This window comes from Gouania willdenowi, chromosome 9 (assembly GCF_900634775.1).
Source record: "Gouania willdenowi chromosome 9, fGouWil2.1, whole genome shotgun sequence".
Taxonomy (NCBI): Eukaryota; Metazoa; Chordata; class Actinopteri; order Blenniiformes; family Gobiesocidae; genus Gouania; species Gouania willdenowi.
In genome coordinates this window covers 33,903,288-33,923,240 of record NC_041052.1, presented here as the reverse complement: position 1 = coordinate 33,923,240, position 19,953 = coordinate 33,903,288, and the positions used below count along the sequence as shown (strand labels likewise).

At 36.4% G+C, this 19,953-nt stretch overlaps 1 protein-coding gene across 3 annotated transcripts in view; it reads left to right on the top strand.

Moving 5' to 3' along the window:
• Positions 1-19,953, top strand: part of pcsk5b (proprotein convertase subtilisin/kexin type 5b) — a 162,241-nt gene that overhangs the window by 103,481 nt on the left and 38,807 nt on the right. The window contains exons 17-21 of one of the 3 annotated variants that reach the window (XM_028456390.1): positions 4,043-4,127; positions 10,515-10,618; positions 10,706-10,844; positions 13,447-13,562; positions 18,954-19,661. In XM_028456390.1, the coding sequence (XP_028312191.1) occupies positions 4,043-4,127; positions 10,515-10,618; positions 10,706-10,844; positions 13,447-13,562; positions 18,954-19,060 (551 nt within the window). In that variant the 3' untranslated portion in view covers positions 19,061-19,661. Of the gene's footprint in view, positions 1-4,042; positions 4,128-10,514; positions 10,619-10,705; positions 10,845-13,446; positions 13,563-18,944; positions 19,662-19,953 lie in introns of those variants that run through there. The other 2 variants (XM_028456389.1, XM_028456388.1) reach the window with 2 other exon arrangements.

Here is a 19,953-nt window from a genome sequence, read left to right as displayed (position 1 = left end):
CTGTGGGTAAGGTCATTTTTGTGTGCGTAAGGTCATTTTTGTGTGCGTGAAGCACTTCAATGATGACTGCTTCAGCAACCTCAGCCAGTATAAAGAAGGATTTGCCAAAAGACTTTGTCTGATTGAGGGTTCAATTCCTTCTATCTTTGGAGACGATGAACAGAGCACTTCGGTAAGCTGTAAATAACGCTAAAAAGTGTGATAAGACGTCCCTGTCATTGTTTTGTTAGCATTAGCAGTTGCACCGTCTTCAGACTTCATATGTTAGCGCTGTGTGCTCGTTTTAGATCCTTGATGATATGGCCTACGTGATTTAATTTAAGTTTAAAGTTTTCATTAGTCATTTCATTTTGCCGTTTTTGTCTTTGAAAAGACTGTATTAAAATGCATTTCGTGACGTTAGCTTGGCGCTAGCGTTAGCTCGGCCCTAGCGTTAGCTCGGTGCTTGTGTTAGCTCACTTGTTAGGGTTCTGCAGGTTCATCATCTTCATTTTCATCTCGCTCCGCCGGGTCCGACTCTGGTTCAAACATGTAAGGCTGGATGGACAAGTCTTCTGTTGTTGACATTTTGTAAATAACCTCTGAATAAAAAGTTTATGCGCCGCTACATAGCCGTATCTCTTCTATCAAACTACAAAAATGGCCGAGCAGGGTGGAGTTGAACCGAGTGCCACCTGAAGATGGGGCGGGGTATGGAGTGTCTCATTTGCATTTAAAGAGACCGCACCAAAACGAGTTGCTCTTAGAAGCACATCAGAAAAGGGGTAGAAAAGGGGCCTGTGGAGCTATAATAATGAGGAATTCAGATCCAAGCATTGCAGTTCCGCTTTATATAGACCACAACTGTATGATTTATATGTAAAAAGGTAGGATTTAAAACCATGATTTGTCCCCTTTAATGTTTGTTTTTAACAGACTGGAACAGATGTAGGTGTAGACATTTATATTCTAATACTAGTCTAAGGGCTACGTGTCATATTGATATGTACTTTTGTCAATCTCTAAATAATAAAAAATACAAGTGACATAAAATGTTGTATTTAGTGCTATAAGTTAGCACATCGTAAACAGTAGAAACACTTTTCAGACACCGAACTTGTTGCTTTGTCTCTCCTGCAAATGACAATATCTATCCAGTGAGTTTGTTCATTTGTCAGTCACGGCACGCTGTTAGCATGTAGCAGTTAGCACTGTCCAAGTGTCTGCACTAGCTGTCCACACTAGCTGCTACATGTTTTGCATTGAGGTGGAAGCGGAGGCTACAAACTCCGGTGATCACACAAACTCTTTCTGGCGCAATTTGCACACCTAGGCTTTAGTTTTCCATCCAGTGTTTTTAAAAGCCAAAATTAACACAAAGGAAGCTGAGCAGCTCGGTACTTTCCCGTCTTGTTATTGTAGTCTGTGCATCAGTAGTATGGGTATACCGGTGTCACAGACTGAGTTTTCCTCGTACTGAGATTGATTACGAGCATTTTTTATTGATGGTCGACTGATGTGAAGCATTTTTTTAAAATCAGTCCAACAATCTCTGTATGACATTGCTCATGGCAATTCCATCACAGGTACATCTCAGTACATAGCAGTCATGTACTAAGATTGTAAGACAATCTCAGTACGGAGGTAAACTCAGTCCGTGACCCCGGGAACTCGTGAAATAAGAACGGTTCCGTGCTGTTTAAAGTGCTAAAAAAAGCAATTAAAGGCAGTTTTTTTTAGCGCGTTAATTTTACCTGTAATTATTAATTCGCAAATAACGCGTTAAAGTGACAGCCCTAGTTGTCAAACACTAAACATTAAAGAGTGGGAGTTTCTTCAACTATTTCTGATGTCTGTGGGACAAACAGGTGTAAAATAAAGTGCTCATCCTCTGACAACAAAGGGAAATTCACAGCTAAGCGTGGAGACCATTATTCAATAAAAACTTCATAAACATCTGTCATTGCTTGAAAAGCATTCTTCATTTGCTTTCTAAGAACGACTCCTTCCTCCTTTTGGGACAAGTTCAATCACTTCATTTATTGTTTTGTGTTTGCTGGTGTGGTTAAAACCAAACGCCGCCTGTTTCTTAGCTTCATTAAAAAGTCGACTATGTATTGAAGTAAAACAGACGCGTTGAAGGATTTTCTGTTCAGTTGTATTGATAAACGATATGCACTGAATACTGAACACTCACTGGTTGGACTTTAAATGCCAGTGTGGATGAAAGTGCATTTGGAATGAGCTCCTAGATCAGTGTATATCTTATAATTATGTGTATGTATTTGCGTTGCAGTGGAGAGAGTCCAAGTCCTGGCAGCTCTGGGAGTATTTGGCAGAACATCTGATGTTCATTCACTAGCTTTCAAACTGGATACATGTTCCCTTTGAAACGCTACCACAGCACAGTGTTGTGTTGTTTCAAAATGAGCAAAGCAGGGTTTGTGTCCCTTTTGTGTGTTTGCATGAAACTAAAGCAATGCAAACCCAAAGCCTGATTCCTTCAAACACATCAACAGGAATGAGTGAAAAATACGATTGTGGAGAGAAAAATGCAATCACAGTTAGCGGTTGGATTTTAAGGTCTGATTGAACACCTTTGCTGCTCATTGATGAACTACTTCTCATCTGTCGTTCATTTTCAGATTTAGATCTCAAATGAAAAGGTGGTGAAATAGTGTTTTAAAAAACCCCACATAAATTGGTTAAAAGTTGCAAATTAGAGTGGTCAAAAACAGACAGAAAAAGTGGGAAAAAGGGTTAAAAATGTTAATATTGGTTTAAAAATGTCAGAAATGAGGGTAGGGGGTTGGTCTAATGTAATTAAAAAATTAAGAAGAATTAGTTTAAACTTTAAAATATTGTGAATTTGGTTAGACTGGCAAAAAAAACAAGCATGAAATTTGGTGAAAAGAGGTTAAAAGTGACAATAGTGGGTCAACATATGTGACATTAAATGAAAAAAGTGGTGGGAAGGGTTTATAAGTGCTGAAAATGTCTTGAAAGTGGAAAAAATGTGCAGAAAAAGCATTGAAGTTTGATGGAGAAGTGTCTGAAATGGTATTAATGTCGTAAAAATACATTAAAAAAAGAAGCAAAATTATGGCAATAAAAAGTGATGCAAATAAAAATATAAAATATGGAAAGTTTGGTGTAGTTGCAGAAAAGGGTAAATGCATTAAACGTTTCCGAAGTTTAAGTCACATGACCATTTGACAACAAACCCGTTGTTGATGTGAAGACAAAAACAGACTTCTACCTTTGAAATCTATGTTTAAATCTCTATCAGAGGATTTATGAGAACAACTTTTGGACGACATACAGGTAGATTTTTAGTAGATTTTAAATTTGCTTCTCATTTTATTTAAATCACATTCACTTTTTTAACACTTGTACCAATGGCAAACTTTCACCTCAACAGGAAACAAGCCTTCACTTTAGCTCACGTACAGTAGACAGTGGGCAGGTCTCTAGATTTGTTAGCTCCATGACTTGTATCCATAGAACAATGCCTGCGTACATTAGCACAATATCCCTCAGAATAAGATGCTTGTTCTTGAACAACTCACAACATGAACTGTAACAATGGTTTTTCCAGCTCTTTTTGTTTATGATAATGATTTTTTTTTAATAAAGTGATTTGATTTTGTATTTTGAATTTGTTTTAAGACTAATGTGCATTCAATATATTTTCTTGTAGAATGCCCTCTCTAACATATTTTCATCCTCCTGTTATTCATTTATTTTTTACAATCCTAGAAGTAAAAATCCTCACTTATGTTCACTGTGTCCTTAGCGCTGACTGCTATCATCTACATATAAATAAAGTATTGTAGGTTGTGTCATACGTGTCATTCATACAGTCAGTTTACAGTCAAAGTCAATAATTTGGGTTCTTGGGAAATATTCCAAGTTTTTTTTACATATTTCTTCCTCATTCCGACCTTCTAGATTCTTCCCTTGAATCAGTTTTTTGTGATTGACCTTTTTCTGTTATTGCCTTCCTCCTCCATTCATTGATTTTCATCCACTATGTGTAACTGGTTACTTCTGTGTTTCACAGATTCCAACATTTGCAGGAGATGTCATGAGAACTGTAAGAAGTGCACAACCTCCAATATCTGCACAGAGTGTAAACCTGGGATGAGGTAAGCTGGGAATTATTGGTCAGGGTGTGATGTACTTTTTAATTTAATGTCTAGGTTAAAAAAAAGATTAGGTTTAAAAAGAGACAAATGTCAACAGAAATCCAACATTTCACTGGATTTTGCATGGCTTTTTTTTTTTTCCAAAATGTGTCTTGTTGCAAAATACATTAGTCTAGTGCACTGATTGAAAGCTCTATCTTTAAAATAAATTTTTTTTTTTTTATTTTATTTAAAAAGTATGACACGTGGTAACTTCATAAACTGATCATTTTAGTCCCAATTATCCATTACTATACTTTTTAACCTGACTAAAACTAGAATGTATATGCAGTATGTATGAATAGGTGTACATATATATGTGTGTGTGTGTGTATGGGTGCGTATATGTATATATAAGTAGCTCATAGATGAATTGGTTTTACTGGTTATCAGAGGAGTAGGATTTAATAAGTGTGTTTTGGAAATGTACTTGTTTTGTGACATTTCTTCTATTTTATATGTATTGTTTTTGTTTTTACATGTTAAAAAATAAATAAATCAAAGTAATAATCATAATAATCAAAAATCAGAATAAATGAAATGGCACCATTCTCTAAAATAGGTTATGGAAATGCTCAGAATGGCTAAAGTGATACAAACCAATAGGGTGAGACATGATGTTCAAGTCATTTCTTTGAGGGAACTCTTAAAATACATATAAATGATAAGTCTAAAATCTTGGTGGATTAAATCCTCTGCAGATTTTGTCGATTTTAGTTGACTAAAACTGAAAATATTTTAGATTTTTAGAATCAGATAAAAGCTAAATTAAATTAGCATCATAAGCAAAAACTGAGGGAGACCTCATAGATTGTTAATGTGTATTTATTAGGCTGTGTTCAAAATGTCACACTCCATACTACACACTACAAACTCAATAATTAAATACTGTCTACTATATACTATAAGTATGATTAGGATGATGAGAGTTCCCACTGAAGTGTACTTCTAAGTTTCCAAAGCGTTAAAAACCTGAATCACACTGAGGCTGTTAATTCTCCACCTTTCAAAGTTCTGAAAAGTTACCAAGTAGAATATCAACATGTGCTCATTTAATCTATAAAACTCACGTATGCACATTTCATTCACGCATTTCAGAGATTTTCAGAGATTCTCCATTGTGCTGATTAAACTTCCTGTTAATTTCAAAACAAGAGCCCTATTAACAAAATAGATACAAAAAACTAATGGAAGGCAAGTAGAGATGCTTTTATTTTGAAAAGGGGATGTTTGACTTTTAGTTTGAATCCGGTCCCAGGATGATTTTACTTCCTGCTCGCAATGCATCATGGGACGGTATGACTGTTGTAAATGTCATAGTAACGTACAACTCATGCTAAGTCTGACGCCAAAATGAGTATGTAGTGCGTTCACATAAGATAGTGTGAAAAGTACGTGAGAAATACCTGGGTGTATACTATATGGGGACATTTTTTAAGTATGCACACTTGGCACACTAGTCGTACTCAAACTTCCCATGATGCATTGCGAGCAGAATGTAAAATGGTCCTGGGACCGGCTTCAGTTTATTATTAAAACATCATCTTTTTAAAATAAAAGCCTCTCTTCTTGTCTTCCATTATTTTTTTTATTTTTTTTAACACTTTTGTAAATAAGGCTCTTATTTTGAAGTTAACCAGAAGTTTAGTAAGTAGCACAGCGAAGGATCTCTGAAATGTCGCCATGAAATGTGCATACGTGAGTTTTATGGATCAAATGAGCACATGTTGATATTCTAATTGGTCACTTTCTCACTTCAAATGTTTTCATAACTTTCAAAGGTGGAGACCATATAGTACACATCCAGGTATTACTCGTGTTTTCATACTGTCTCATGTGAACGCACCACATACTAATTTTGGCATCAAACTTGGTATGAGCAGTACATTAGTATGGTATTTACAACACAGACTTAGAATTTTATATGTAGTTAATCTAAATAGATGCGTCTGTCTACAATTTATCACGTGACATGCTACGTAATGCTTTATTTATGTCTCATGGAACGAATGAAACATTTGTTTTTTAGTATGTTTTAGCTTAAATATACATGTTGTGGCTTTGAGAGGAAAACTATTGGCATGGTTTTGCACCAACATGGTGCTGGTAATTCAGACACACTTTGGGGGCCACATAAAAATTTTATGTGGCCCCCAAAGTAAACGTACAAAATGACACAAAAATACACAAAACAAAAGCACCAATACATTAAAAAAAATAATAATTACAGTATTGCCGCAAAATTCAGTAAAAGACAAGAAGAAGACCAAAATTACTCCACAAACCCACAGTATGAACAAATAAGCAAAACTACAACAGAAATACCCCAAAATTACTCAAAAAAACGCAAGACAACAACCTAAATACACAATATTACTCCAAAAAACATACACTTTACAGGAAATATACTCAAAATGACAACAGAAATGCACAAGATGCAGTCAGAACAAGCAAGACATCAACAAACGCACAGAATGACAGATAAAAAACACAAAAATACTATAAAAACTCTATAAAAGTTATATAATTTGATAATTTGGCCCTTCTATCAGACAAACACATTTTTGTGGCCCCCGCTGTGATAAAAGTTTCTCACCTCTGGGTTAGGCTGTGGTTTAGGGTTCACTACATGAACCTGTGAAACCCACTGTTTTCCACTGGGGACCCAAATAGAGTAAAGTGAGAGTCACCCAGTGACCCGGATCTAATAAAATCCACACATATTCCTGGTGTGGATCTGTTTTTGGTTGAACATGCAGACGTTGTTCCAGGTCATCTTTTGGTCACTTCCATTACAAACCCTCCCACAGTTGACCTGACGGAGGACGTGGGGCGTTGCTCAGAGATTGGAATTCATGACGGAAACACTTGTGAAGTCCTGAAAACATATTGAGGTCTTGAACCCAAATTGAAGTGTTGAGTGTAGCCAGGGGTGGAGGTGGAGACACTCGTAGACCATAATTTCCTCTGAAAGATCACAGTAACACACACACACACACACACACACACACATAGAGCCCTGTTTAGTTGACTGTTAATACTTAGTTAGGAGCAGGGGAGGACAAGACCACCAGACCAGATCATTTCTGGGAATCTTTGGCTAACAGACGCCAGCTGTTTTTTAGCTTAGCTCAGAGCAGAGATCTACACAATCAGAGCTGAGTGCAGTGATCCTGCTTCTAAGTGACCACCCATAAGTCTGGTTGCTTCAGGGTCTTTTTTTTTTTATTGTGTGTGGATCAAAAGAAAAATTAGCCATGATTTCAGTTTAGGAGAACGGAAAGAATCGTCCAAATGGAAAAAGCGAGTTCAGATCCCTTTAAAACCAGTACCGGTTACTCTGTAGCACAGTTGTTAGTGTTGCCGCTTTGCATTGTGGATGTTGTAGGTCTAAGCCACTCCCCCTCCTGGTTGCCTCCAGCTTTTTTGTCTCCAAGGCAGGTTTTAATGCAGAATTCAGATTTATTTACACCATTATTTTAGAGAAATTTCATACTTTTTAAACATGATTTCTATTAGTTTAGATAGGGCGACCATACGTCCGCATTTTCCCAGACATATGTCCTATTTTCACGTGTTGTCCGCACTGTCCATTCGGATTTTACAAACTCATCAAAATGTCCGGGTTTCCCAGGGACCCTGAATGCATCTCTGAGTACACGTTAATTTAAAAGACTGTGACTCCGCTACAGTTTGCTGTATCTGAGAAATTCCACCAGTTTCTGAAAGCTAAAGAGGTTCAATTTACTCACACTTAATGGAATCAGTGAAGATACGGCTTTGTTTTGACGAAGCGTCACAAGCAGCAGAGAGAAGAGAAAGACTGAAAGAGACCAAATACCAGTGGATTTAATTAAAAAATGTCAGCAGGAAAATCCTCCTGGATGATTAAGACCTCCATGGAAGCTCAGAGAAAGTTATCCTATATGAAGTTAAGGTCACGGATATTTATTGAAGTGTATATTTAATGATTATTTCATGTTCTCTAAGCCTTGGGGTTTATTTTGTTATAGTTTTAATTTCTAGTGAGATATGTTTCTCATTGTTTCAATAATATGCTGTAGATGCTAAGAAGGTTTATATGAGATTTTTCAAGGACAGATTGTTGTAATATATAATAAATGTGATTGACTTGAGTCACCACTGATTTCAGATTGTTTTTAAGTCTTTGTTATTAGGAGAGAAATTGATTTTTAAACCTCATGGACAATAACAACTCATTCATCTACTTTGTTGTATTTTCAAAATATGGTCGTTCTAGTTTAAAGTATGAACTGAATGTGACCCTGAAGTAACCCGCATGCACAAAAGAGGTCCTGAGGTAACACGTGATCCCTCGGGGTGAGTGTTGGCAAGGATGTTGCAATACAATATGTAACACGATACTTGGGTCAAGATACAATATTATGACGATATATTGCGATATTCTACCCATATCTACCAGAGCGGAGGTGCAGAAGTGGCACAATTTTCAAGGTTTTTATGTAGGAACAGGAGCTGGTCAACATGCTCCGCTGAGAAGTGACAATGTCTCCAGCAGTAGAAAACACACGTCCACGAAAATGGGAAAAATACAATAAGAAAAATATTGATTAAATATTAGAGAAAAAAAAAAAGAAAATGGATTTAAAGTCACCACCTAAAAAATCGCTATATATCGTGATATTGATTTTTTTTTCACAACCCTAGTGATCACACAGGCATGCACTGTGTTTATTGAAGTAAATATGGATATATCATCTCGACAAGTGTGTAGAACAGGTAAAGTTTCTGTACAACCAAAGTCAGCACCATAATAGCCAACTCATTTTAAAAAGGCTGGGTTTTTCTCCACCCGACGCTCCTCCTGGAAAGCAGAATTATGACATTCATCACATTTTGATAACGTAAAGGTCGGATAAAATCAAACAGAAAACTTGGGAACCACGTTACAGTTCTATGACTTACCCATATGTAGTTAATAATGATTAATATATGTTTCATATTATGTTTTCCCACTAGCTGTCAGTGAATGTTCACACACATACAGGTGGTAAGGGTTAGAAGGGTCAGTGGATTAGAGTTAGGATATAATAGAACTTTATTTAATTGGGACGATACCTTTTTACAGAGTAACAATACTGATGTTTTGTACAAAAAATTTATACTGTAGCTATTGCTAAATGCCACCTCTTGTCCCTAGTTGGATGTTTATTATATAAGATATTATATATCAATGCACTAAAATATAAATGTCAAGATGTTAAAATGACTGTTTTAACATCTAAAAAAAAAATATCTAAAAAAAGATCTAAAAAATTGTTATTGAACCTTAGTAATTGAGATTGTAATTGTAATTACAAAATAATCATTGTAATTTACATGTAATTGGGAAAATTATGATCACTGTCATTGTAATTGAATTGTAATTGAACATGGATAATTATAGATGTAATTTTAACTGAAAAATGTAATTGAGCTCATCTCTGATAACAGTCAACTCATTTTTAAAAGGTTGGGTTTTTCCCCCTGACGCTCCTCCCTGGATGCAGAATTGTGACATTTATCTTATTTCGATGACGTAAATGTTGGACAGAATGTGACTCGGCCGCTCAGACAACATATCAGATACGGATCAGATTTAGGAGCACATGATAGTGGCCGGATTTTGGTTTTGAAAAAATGGGATTTGTGCTGTTCAAGCTGTCTTTAAAGTGTTAATAAACCCCCAGATTTTTGCTGACCTACCATTAGGATGAAATTCAAAAAAGTCCTTGATTATGGGCGTTGATCCTAGAGTAGTTAAGACACGCTCAGTCACAGTAGCCCCACCCCCACAGCGCTGCACAGTTCCACATGGAGCTGTCAATCAATGCTCACTGAGGAAACCTTGTCCCTCCTCCCATCTTTTACAGGAGGGGCGGGGCCAACAGTAACGGTTAGTGACATCACTGATCTAATCTCAGCCATTAGCAAAATTCAATTGTAACAGCAGCGTTCAACCCATAGAGGGCAGTCACTGACATTATATAACTAAAACTACTAAACTTAAATACTTAAAATGTGAAGAGTGTGACTAGGATCAATAAACGACATTACTTCATACCTAATCATGTCATGTATTCAGCAGAAAAAAGTGGTTTTAGGGTGTACAGTACTTGCACTTTAACAGATCAGGTAAAAGTTGCATATGGGCAAAAAAGAACCTTGATTTGGGAGGTATTTGTCTCCAGTCTGTATGTAGCTTTAGAGAACACTTTTATGTCTCTTTAAAGGTAAACTACTCCTTTAATTACCTTTTAATCAATTTGAATGTAATACACATACTATGTAAATATGGTGAAATATCTTGTCTGATTTACATTTCAGTCTTCAAGCAAACAAGTGTCAGATGACCTGTGATCCAGGGACTTACTACAATGGACACAGAAGGACGTGTGAGCCGTGTCATCGGGCCTGTGCCACCTGTGCAGGTAGGAATAAACATGATGTTTTTCTGATAAACACCTTTGGTATTCCTCACCATCCCCTGACTGTGTGTTCCTTCCTGTGCTGTGTAGGCACAGGTATCGAGGCGTGCACTAAGTGTGCAGATGGCTACTTACTGGAGGATTGGCGATGTGTGTCAACATGCAGCTCTGGATACTACCTATCAGAGCAGACCGCAGACAATGGGCAGGCACAGAGATCCTGTAAAAAGTGAGTCAGCACTTTCTGCCGACACATCAGCATTGCTGGGAAAAGGAAAAAACGACTTCATCCAAATCTCTAGAGAGGAGGGAACATGTTTCAGCTCCTCACAACGAGCTCGGCTTCATGCTGGCTTTCTGAAAGTCCTTAAATGTGTTTCATTATTTCCAGTTTCATTCAATGATATTATCATTTTCTGAAATAAAAGCCTGTTCCATTTGGTTATTCACACAATGTTTAACATTAAAAATGCTAAGAAGCATTAAATATTGTACACGACATGGATCAAACTTAAAGCTAGGGTAGGCGATTTTCTCCAGATACACTTTTTAAAGATTTTGGTTGAAATTGTCTTTATGTCCTGACAGCAATTAAGATCTTATGTGCTCTGAAAAAGGAACAAAGAAAATCCATCAACTGCAACAGCTGTAAACCTGTAATAATTTTGTCCAATGGAAAAAAAAAAAAAAAACCAATAACTGTTTTAACCAATCACGTCTCCCTGCTCGTTCTCAATCCCTCGCATGCACAAGCTCACACTGATAGCACGTCCCCGCTGACAGAGTTAAAACAGAGTTTTTGGTCACGTTTTTTAACATATAATGGTAAAATGTATTATTTACTGCTGAATGAGACATGAGACAACAAAGTTTCCACACAATACAAGCGATGAGCTGAGGTCTGCTTCTGCAGCAGCTGTGCTCATGCATGTGAGTGAGACGGAGCACAGAGGGGAGGGGCGAGGGGGGTAAAGGCAGAGCCATCAGGGAGTGTACTTATTAGAAGATGTGTGCCTGACAAATCACATTGTTATGCACCATATTCCTTCTTTTGGGAATACTTTACAGTTTTAGAGTCTGTGTTCCGCCATCTTGAAATCACGTGATTGATGACGTCACACGGCCCCACTGTTCACAATATGATGGTATAAGTCAATGCTTTTCAAAAATTTCAGGATGATTTTGCCTTGTTCCTATTGACAATTTGAACATCTGTACCAACAATTGAGCCGATAAAACTTGACCTACCATATATAAAGGTACTGTAAGTATGGTCATTAATAGTTTCTTCATGCATTTATACAAAATGGGTCAGAACATTAGAACAGTTCAAACAATATTTACTGAAAATAGAAAAAAAAAAATGTGCCACCCCTACATTTGCAATAACAGATGTTAATTGGAAATAGACAAAAAGCAATAAGGCAAATTTGGTGAAAATTAAATTAGTGAACTACCCTCGTAAACATCCCATTGTTTTCTATTGGAGTAAAACATTCATTCTGGTTTTTAGATCATTTAGCAGCTTTTTAGGTCAAAATGATAACCTGTGCTGCCTTTGGTCGACATCCTCAACTTTTTCTGATTATTTAGAGCAACCTAAAGCAGCACAAGTTGTAATTTTTACTGAAAAAGCTGCTGAATGATCTATAAATCAGGCTGAATGTTTCACTCCAATAGAAAACAATGGCATGTTTACAGACAGTGGGGCCGTGTGACATCATCAATCACGTGATTTCAAGATGGCGGAACACAGACTCTAAATTTGTAAAGTAGTCCAATTTTTTTTAACGTGAATAAAACAAATATGGTGCATAATAATGCTTTTTGTTAGGCACAGATCTTCTAATAAATACATTTAAAAGATTTTAGGCCAAATTTGTAAAAACAGAGAAGGATCCCTTTAATGCACGCAGGCCATATCCAGCGTGTCAGAGCAACACATTTGTCTAGTAGGAACATTTTAAGGTAACATTTATGGAGAAAACATGAAGCATTAGGAAAATGACATTATAGTTGAGCTCCAGATATTTGTAAAGTGTCCCAATATGACTTTTTCCACTTTCGATACAATATCGATATTTGTGTCTTGATATTTGGCTGATACCGATATCGATCTGATAGGATATCAGCACGAATCATACATACTTTTCTACATATATTTGACTTATTTTGTCTCTGCTCAGAATTTCCTTCAGTAACATTAACTTAAAGCACACATTATAAATAGTTTGGCAGTAGCTTGGTCTCTTTAGTTGATTTAACTGCAATAACAAAACATGCATTGCTGTCGCTAAAAGATTGCACTAAATATAGACTTGACCTTCGACAGACAAAATTAAAACATTAAAGAAATAAAAAACAAGCCAACTCTTCATGCTTCAGTATATATGAGACTGCCAAATACACTTTGATCTCAAATGAGCCATAGATTATAGGTGGAAAAAAGGAGCAATTAATTAGGCATTTAAATTGTATGTAATTTATTAGCATTATCCAAACACAAGGTGACAGATATTCGTTGTCAAATTATTTGAGGAAAATGGCATGATTTTGGAAAAATTGGGAGTTCTTTTAACAATTTGTGGTTAAAAATGGCTGCTATCATGTGATATAAGCATGGGAATATAGTGAACCCCACGCAAATATTGTACAGTTTTATTGAATTTGTAAATTATTTGGTAATTTAAACCATAAGTGATGTTTTTACCTTTTCCTGTGGGGCCACATTGGAAAGCATACAACATTTCTTTTTAAGGATGTAACATCACAGAGGATTTCACTTCCTAGAGGATGTGCAGATGTGTAATTCTTCCTCGTGCCTTCGACAGGTGTGACAATAGCTGCTACGAGTGTTTGGGTCCCGGGGAAAGCAACTGCAGCAGCTGCGTCAGCGGCTATAATCTGGAGGCTGGAGCGTGTGTGGTCAGCACCATCTGCAAAGATGGTGAGTGTTCTGCTCTTATCTCAGCTCTACATGTTCTACATGTTCCACGTGTTCTACATGTTCCACAGGCTAACTGATAATCAGTCAATGCATCAATAACACCAAAGCTGCTCTAAAAACCATTTATTGCAGTGGTTTTCAACCTTGGGGTCGTGTAAAATGTCTAGTAAATGATTAAAAGTATATTTTTGATTATTTTTCTTTTTCAATTTGAATCACCACATGTTGTATTCTATACTTTCACTTCTCAAATAGAATTCTAGTTAAATAAAATACAGTATGAAATTGTTATAATTCAATAGTTAATTGAATAATAATAAAAAAAAATGAAAAATGCATTTTTGTGAATTTTGAACAAAACAAATTAAAACGCCATCATGCAGTCTCAAACAACTGTATTCTACACTTTAACAACTTAAAATATAAATCTAGTTTAAAAAAACAGTACAAAAATTGTATAATTCAATATTTAATTAAATATTCATAGAAATAAAATTATATTTTTGTCATTTTTTAAATTATAATTTTTTTTTTCAAATTAAAACACCATCACACTATCTCAAACAACTGTATTCTATACTTTCACTTCCTCAAATGTAATCTAGTTTTTAGAAAATACAGTATAACATTTTTATAATTATGTAGCTAGTTAAATAATTTTTTCAAATATATGTATATATATATATGTATATATTTCAATTTAAATCACCATATGCTGTATTCTATACTTCACTTTCTTAAATATAGTTAAATAAAATACAGTATAAAAATTAGTCAGTAAATAATTAAATAATAATGAAATTATATTTTCGTAACTTTTTAAATTCTTATTCTTTTTCAAATTAAAACACATCACACAATCTTAAACAACTGTATTCTATACTTTTACTTTATCAAATATAAATCCAGTTAAAAAAAAAATAAAAAGTGCTTCTCTCAACACTATCTCACAACGTGGTCAAAAATAGTCTCTGGGGTCGCCAGACATTAGTGATATCAACAGGGGGTCACGACCCAAAAAAGGTTGTGAACCACTGCTTTAGAGGATTACTAAAACAATATGCCCTGTTAGCATTATGAGCTAATCCTAACCTTCAGAGGTGCTTATCTCTGTGTCTGCTTCATGTCCCACAGGGTCACACACACTAACGCACTCACTAACGCACTCACTAACGCACTCACTAACGCACTCACTAACGCACACACTAACGCACACACTAACGCACACACTAACGCACACACTAACGCACCCACTAACGCACCCACTAACGCACCCACTAACGCACCCACTAACGCACACACTAACGCACACACTAACGCACACACTAACGCACTCACTAACGCACTCACTAACGCACTCACTAACGCAGTCACTAACGCAGTCACTAACGCACCCACTAACGCACCCACTAACGCACCCACTAACGCACACACTAACGCACACACTAACGCACTCACTAACGCACCCACTAACGCACACACTAACGCACACACTAACGCACACACTAACGCACCCACTAACGCACCCACTAACGCACCCACTAACGCACACACTAACGCACACACTAACGCACACACTAACGCACACACTAACGCACACACTAACGCACTCACTAACGCACTCACTAACACACACTCCTGTTTTAGCAACACTTTGAAGCTTTCTCACTAACACTTTGTATCTTTAAAGCTCAAAGCCAGTCTTTGCTTTCAGCATTTTGCGCTCTTTGTTTCCATCGTGTGCATGATCAGCATTATCCTAACAAAGAAGGCCAACACGCACGCACGCACACACGCGCACACACACACACACACACACACACACACGCACACACACACACACACACACATCTTTAAACCACACGTCTCCTGCTTTCTGCTTTACTCTACTGCATCAAACTAAAAATTACATTTTGTAATTACAATTTTGTCTTCAATTATTTATGTTAAATTACAACTCAATTATAATTACTGTGACCAACATTTTTTTTCCAATTCCAATTAAAATTCCAATTATTATTTTTCCCCTAAAAGTAATTTACAATTACGTTCTCAATAACTAAAGTTCAGTTACATTCCTCGCAATTACTGAGCCTTTATTAAATAACCCCCAATAAAACATAACCTTCCTCTTGTGTTAGCTTTCTGTTAGCATCTCTTCTGATAACAGGTCGGTTTTTATAATAATAAACTTCTTTATCTATGAAAATATTGGTAACACTTTACTTTAGTTTCATACATAAAGGCTAATAAGACGCTGTCATTATTATGACATGACACTTGTCGTTAGCATGAATAAGGTGTAATAAAGGCTGTCATTACGTGTTGTTTGTTAAACTAACCCCTAACCCTTCATTACCCTAAATCAGGGGTCCCCAATCTTGGTCCTCAAGAGCCACTATCCAGCATGTTTTAGAAGTTTCCCTTTTCCAACACACCTGATTCTAATGATGAACTCATCATCAAGCTGCAGAAGCCTGATAACAATCCTGGTCATTTCAATCAGCATCTAAAACATGCTGGATAGGGGCCCTTGAGGACCAGGATTGGGGACCCCTGCCCTAAATCCACTAAATCCCTCCACCTAACCCAAAAAATGCAAACATAGCTTCAAAGGTGTCATAATTTAGCAAACGACACTTACTGACAGCTTAATGACACTTTATTCATGCTAATGACAGCGTAATGTTAGCCTTTATGTATAAAACTTCAAATAAAGTGTTACCAAATATTTTCTAGTGTATTTTACAGCTGATTTAAGACATGGGTCAAACCGACCTGTTATCATTAGAGATGCTAACAGAAAGCTAACACAAGAGGAAGCTTACGTTTTTATAAGGGTTATTCAAAAATGGCTCAGTAATTGTGAATAATTCCAATTGAACTTTAGTAATTGAGAAAATAATTGACTTGTTGGTCACCATAATTGTAATTTAACATGGATAATTGAAGACGTAATTGTAATTGACCCTACCTCTGCTTCTCACTAAACCTTTAAATGTTGTCTCTATATTTCTATATCTATAGCTGTATATATAGTGCACGACTCCTTTCTTTGCTGTGCATGAACACATTTCCTCCGTTGATGAGCTGATGCTGATTCTGTGCCGTGACCTTTACCTGAAATGAAACCCATGCGTAGAAGCTTCTCAGCTGGTGATGAGATTATTCTGAGGAGAAAAACTGTCTCTACGTGTGATCTTTGTTGTTGATCATGTCGCTGCTTAAAGTTCACCCTCAGTCTGGTTTCTTTCTCGTTACGATGATATATCGATCGTTGCAGGGTTGGTCTCAATTGCATTTTAAAATTACAATTACATCTCTAATTATCCATCTTCAGTTGCAACTCAATTATTATTACGTTGACATTATGGCATTTTTTCAAATTACAGTTAAATTGCAATAATTATCTTCCCTTCCTGAAAGTCAATTACAGTTACAAATCAATTACTAAAGTTTGAATTCAATTAATCATAATCACTGACCCTGAAATAATTTACCCCATAAAGCTTGTTAGCTTGTGTGTTAGCTCGGCATTTTTTTTCCTTTTAATTACAGTTAAATTAAAATGATCATTTTCCCCGAAAAATGTCAGTTACAATTACTAAAGTTTGAATTCAATTAATCACAATTACAGAGCTTTTCATAAATAACCATAATAAAGGTAACCCTACTCTTGTGTTAGCTTTCTGTTAGCACCACATCCATGTCTTAAATCAGCTAATTAATGAAAAAATAGGTTGAATATTTTTGTTGTGGTCTTTTTTATGTCAGTATACCCCTAGATTTCACTTTTTTTTAAATGGTAAAATGATCCTCAAGAGCAGTGACAGGTAGTGGGGAAAAATAATCATATTTGATGTTTATAGAATAGAATAGACCTTTATTAATGCCCCAGAGGGGAAATTCACACATTGCAGCAACAATACTAGAGCACACAGTAAGAACATAATTTATAATAATTTATAATGCATTTCCTTTCCAAGGAATCACAAAGAGCTACATTTAAAAACACAATAAAACTACACAAGATTCAACACTTTCCTAAATAAATATGTCTTTAGTTCAGCTTTAAATGAGTCCTGACTTAATTGTTGACTCCATATGTGTAAGCAGGGGGGGACTGGCCATCTAACATACTGGGCAAAGTGGTCCGGTCTGCGATGTTTTTTGTTTTTTTTTTGATGAGTGAGTGGAGGCGGACATGATAACAGGTTGGCCAAAAATGGTCCAAAAGTGGCAAAAACGTGGCAAGAAAAGAGTTAAAAGTGACTATAATGGACCAAAAACAGTCAAGAGTGGCCAAAATATGGGCAAATAAAGAGAAACCAGGTGGTATGTGATGGCAAAGTATAGCTTTAATGAGCAAACTGTGGCAAACAATAGTGACAAAGGCAAAAAATGTGGAACAAAAAGAGAAGAAAAAAGGAAAAAAAGTGTCATTCATTCAGCAGAAGTTAGCTAATTTAGATGAAAAGTGGCCCAAAAAAAAGACACAAATTTGATGTGTCAAAAATAACTTGCAAAAATGGACAAAAAAAATTAGAAAAAAACAAAATTCTGACAAAAGTGACATAACTTTTTGAAAAGGGACCAAAATGGCCAAAGGAAATAGATAAAAAAGGGTTAAAAAGTTTCTCCTTTTAAGGTTTTCTGGGGAATAATAATCAAAATGAATACAAAGAGCCACATGTTGAGAATCATTGACTTAATAACAGCTTCTACGTGGTGTCTCTGATAATGTCGTGGACTGGTCTGACAATACCTGTGGATGTAACCCATAGAACCGTAACATGGTTCCACACTTACAGTTAAGCATTTAATTAGATTGTAATTGACAGTTTTTATAGAATTACAATTACAAAGTCAATTATCTGAACTCAATTACAATCTAATTTCGATTACAACAGCAACAGATTTTTTCAATTAAAATTAGTTATAATTAAGTCATAACTGTAATTAATGATCAATTACACAATTACAGTGGGTCATTCCATGATCAGGTGATTACAAATAAAAAGAGGGATCAATAGACTGATGGTTTGCTTTAAGCAGCTTTGAGATGTTAAATTACACAAAGTTTTGTGTTTTTTTATTTCTTTAAATTCTTTTTTCTAATTGTGTGACTTTTGTTTTCTCTCTCTCTCTCTCTCTCTCTGTTTGATGGATGTCCTATCCCTCCATCCCTCCATCCCTCCACTGGACCACAATCATTTCCTCCCTCCATCAACGTCACCTGTGATTGGATCAAAAAAAAAAAACAAACCTTCTTCTTGTCAACCTGAACACACTCCTGACCAATCACACTGCCTCATCTGTGTCCCCCCCCCCTCTCTTTCTACTCCTCCCCCCCTGTATCTCTTCTTCCTGGTCTGTGGAAAGCAAATGAAGAATCTTGGGCGGAGGGCAGTTTCTGCATGCTCGTTAAAAAGAACAATCTGTGCCAGAGGAAAGTGCTGCAGCAACTGTGCTGCAGAACGTGCTCGCAAAAGGGGTGACGGCACGGCAACAAGGGAGTGCGGTGGCACCCCGGGGGGTAGGAGGGGGATTGGGGGGGGCACCACCTCTTCTTCTTCTTCAAACCCCCTGCACACTCACAGTCACAGTCACATAATTTATAAGAGAATCTGTGCCTCTTAAAAGGGACTGCATCGGAGGTGCGATGACAGGACGACAACAAACCTACCTTTTTCTGTACACACACACACACACACACACACACACACACACACACACACACACACACACACACACAAAGAACAAATCCGCAAACGACAACAATGGAAAAAAACAACACACAAAAGAATAAAAGCGTCAGTATTTTGTGACCAAAGCAACGATGCCAAAATAATTGAACCTTTTTTTTGTTGTAGAGAGCATATAGCTATAAACAGGAGCCACTCAGCCTGTAAACTTCTCAATCGTATGTGCTTTTTTTTTTTTTTTTTTTTTTTTAAAACAACAAACTCTCAGCTACTCTTCCTCCTCCTCTCCTTCCAGCGTTAACGTTAAACAGATGGAGACGTTGGTTTTCTGTCTGTAAATGTAGAAAAAAAAAAAAAAAAAGGGAGAGTAAATGAATAATGTGAACGTGATGTGCGTCTAGGCCGACTTTCCTTGTTTACAGAGGCAAAGACAAACTCGCACACTGATCCAACACCGTATATCACCTTTATAAACATAAACACACATTTGAAAAAGGAATCACGCCCAGACGGAGCAAATCCGCCTCTTTTTAAAACACAAAACCCTCCTCTTTCTGTGTGTGTGCGCGTTTGTCTTTACCGACGTGTGTCAAAGAATGCTGTTCTAACTCTTGAAGTATAAGCCCAGACGGCACTGATTCAATAAAGAGGTACTAAAAAAAGAGAGTTGTTAGTTATTCCTTCCT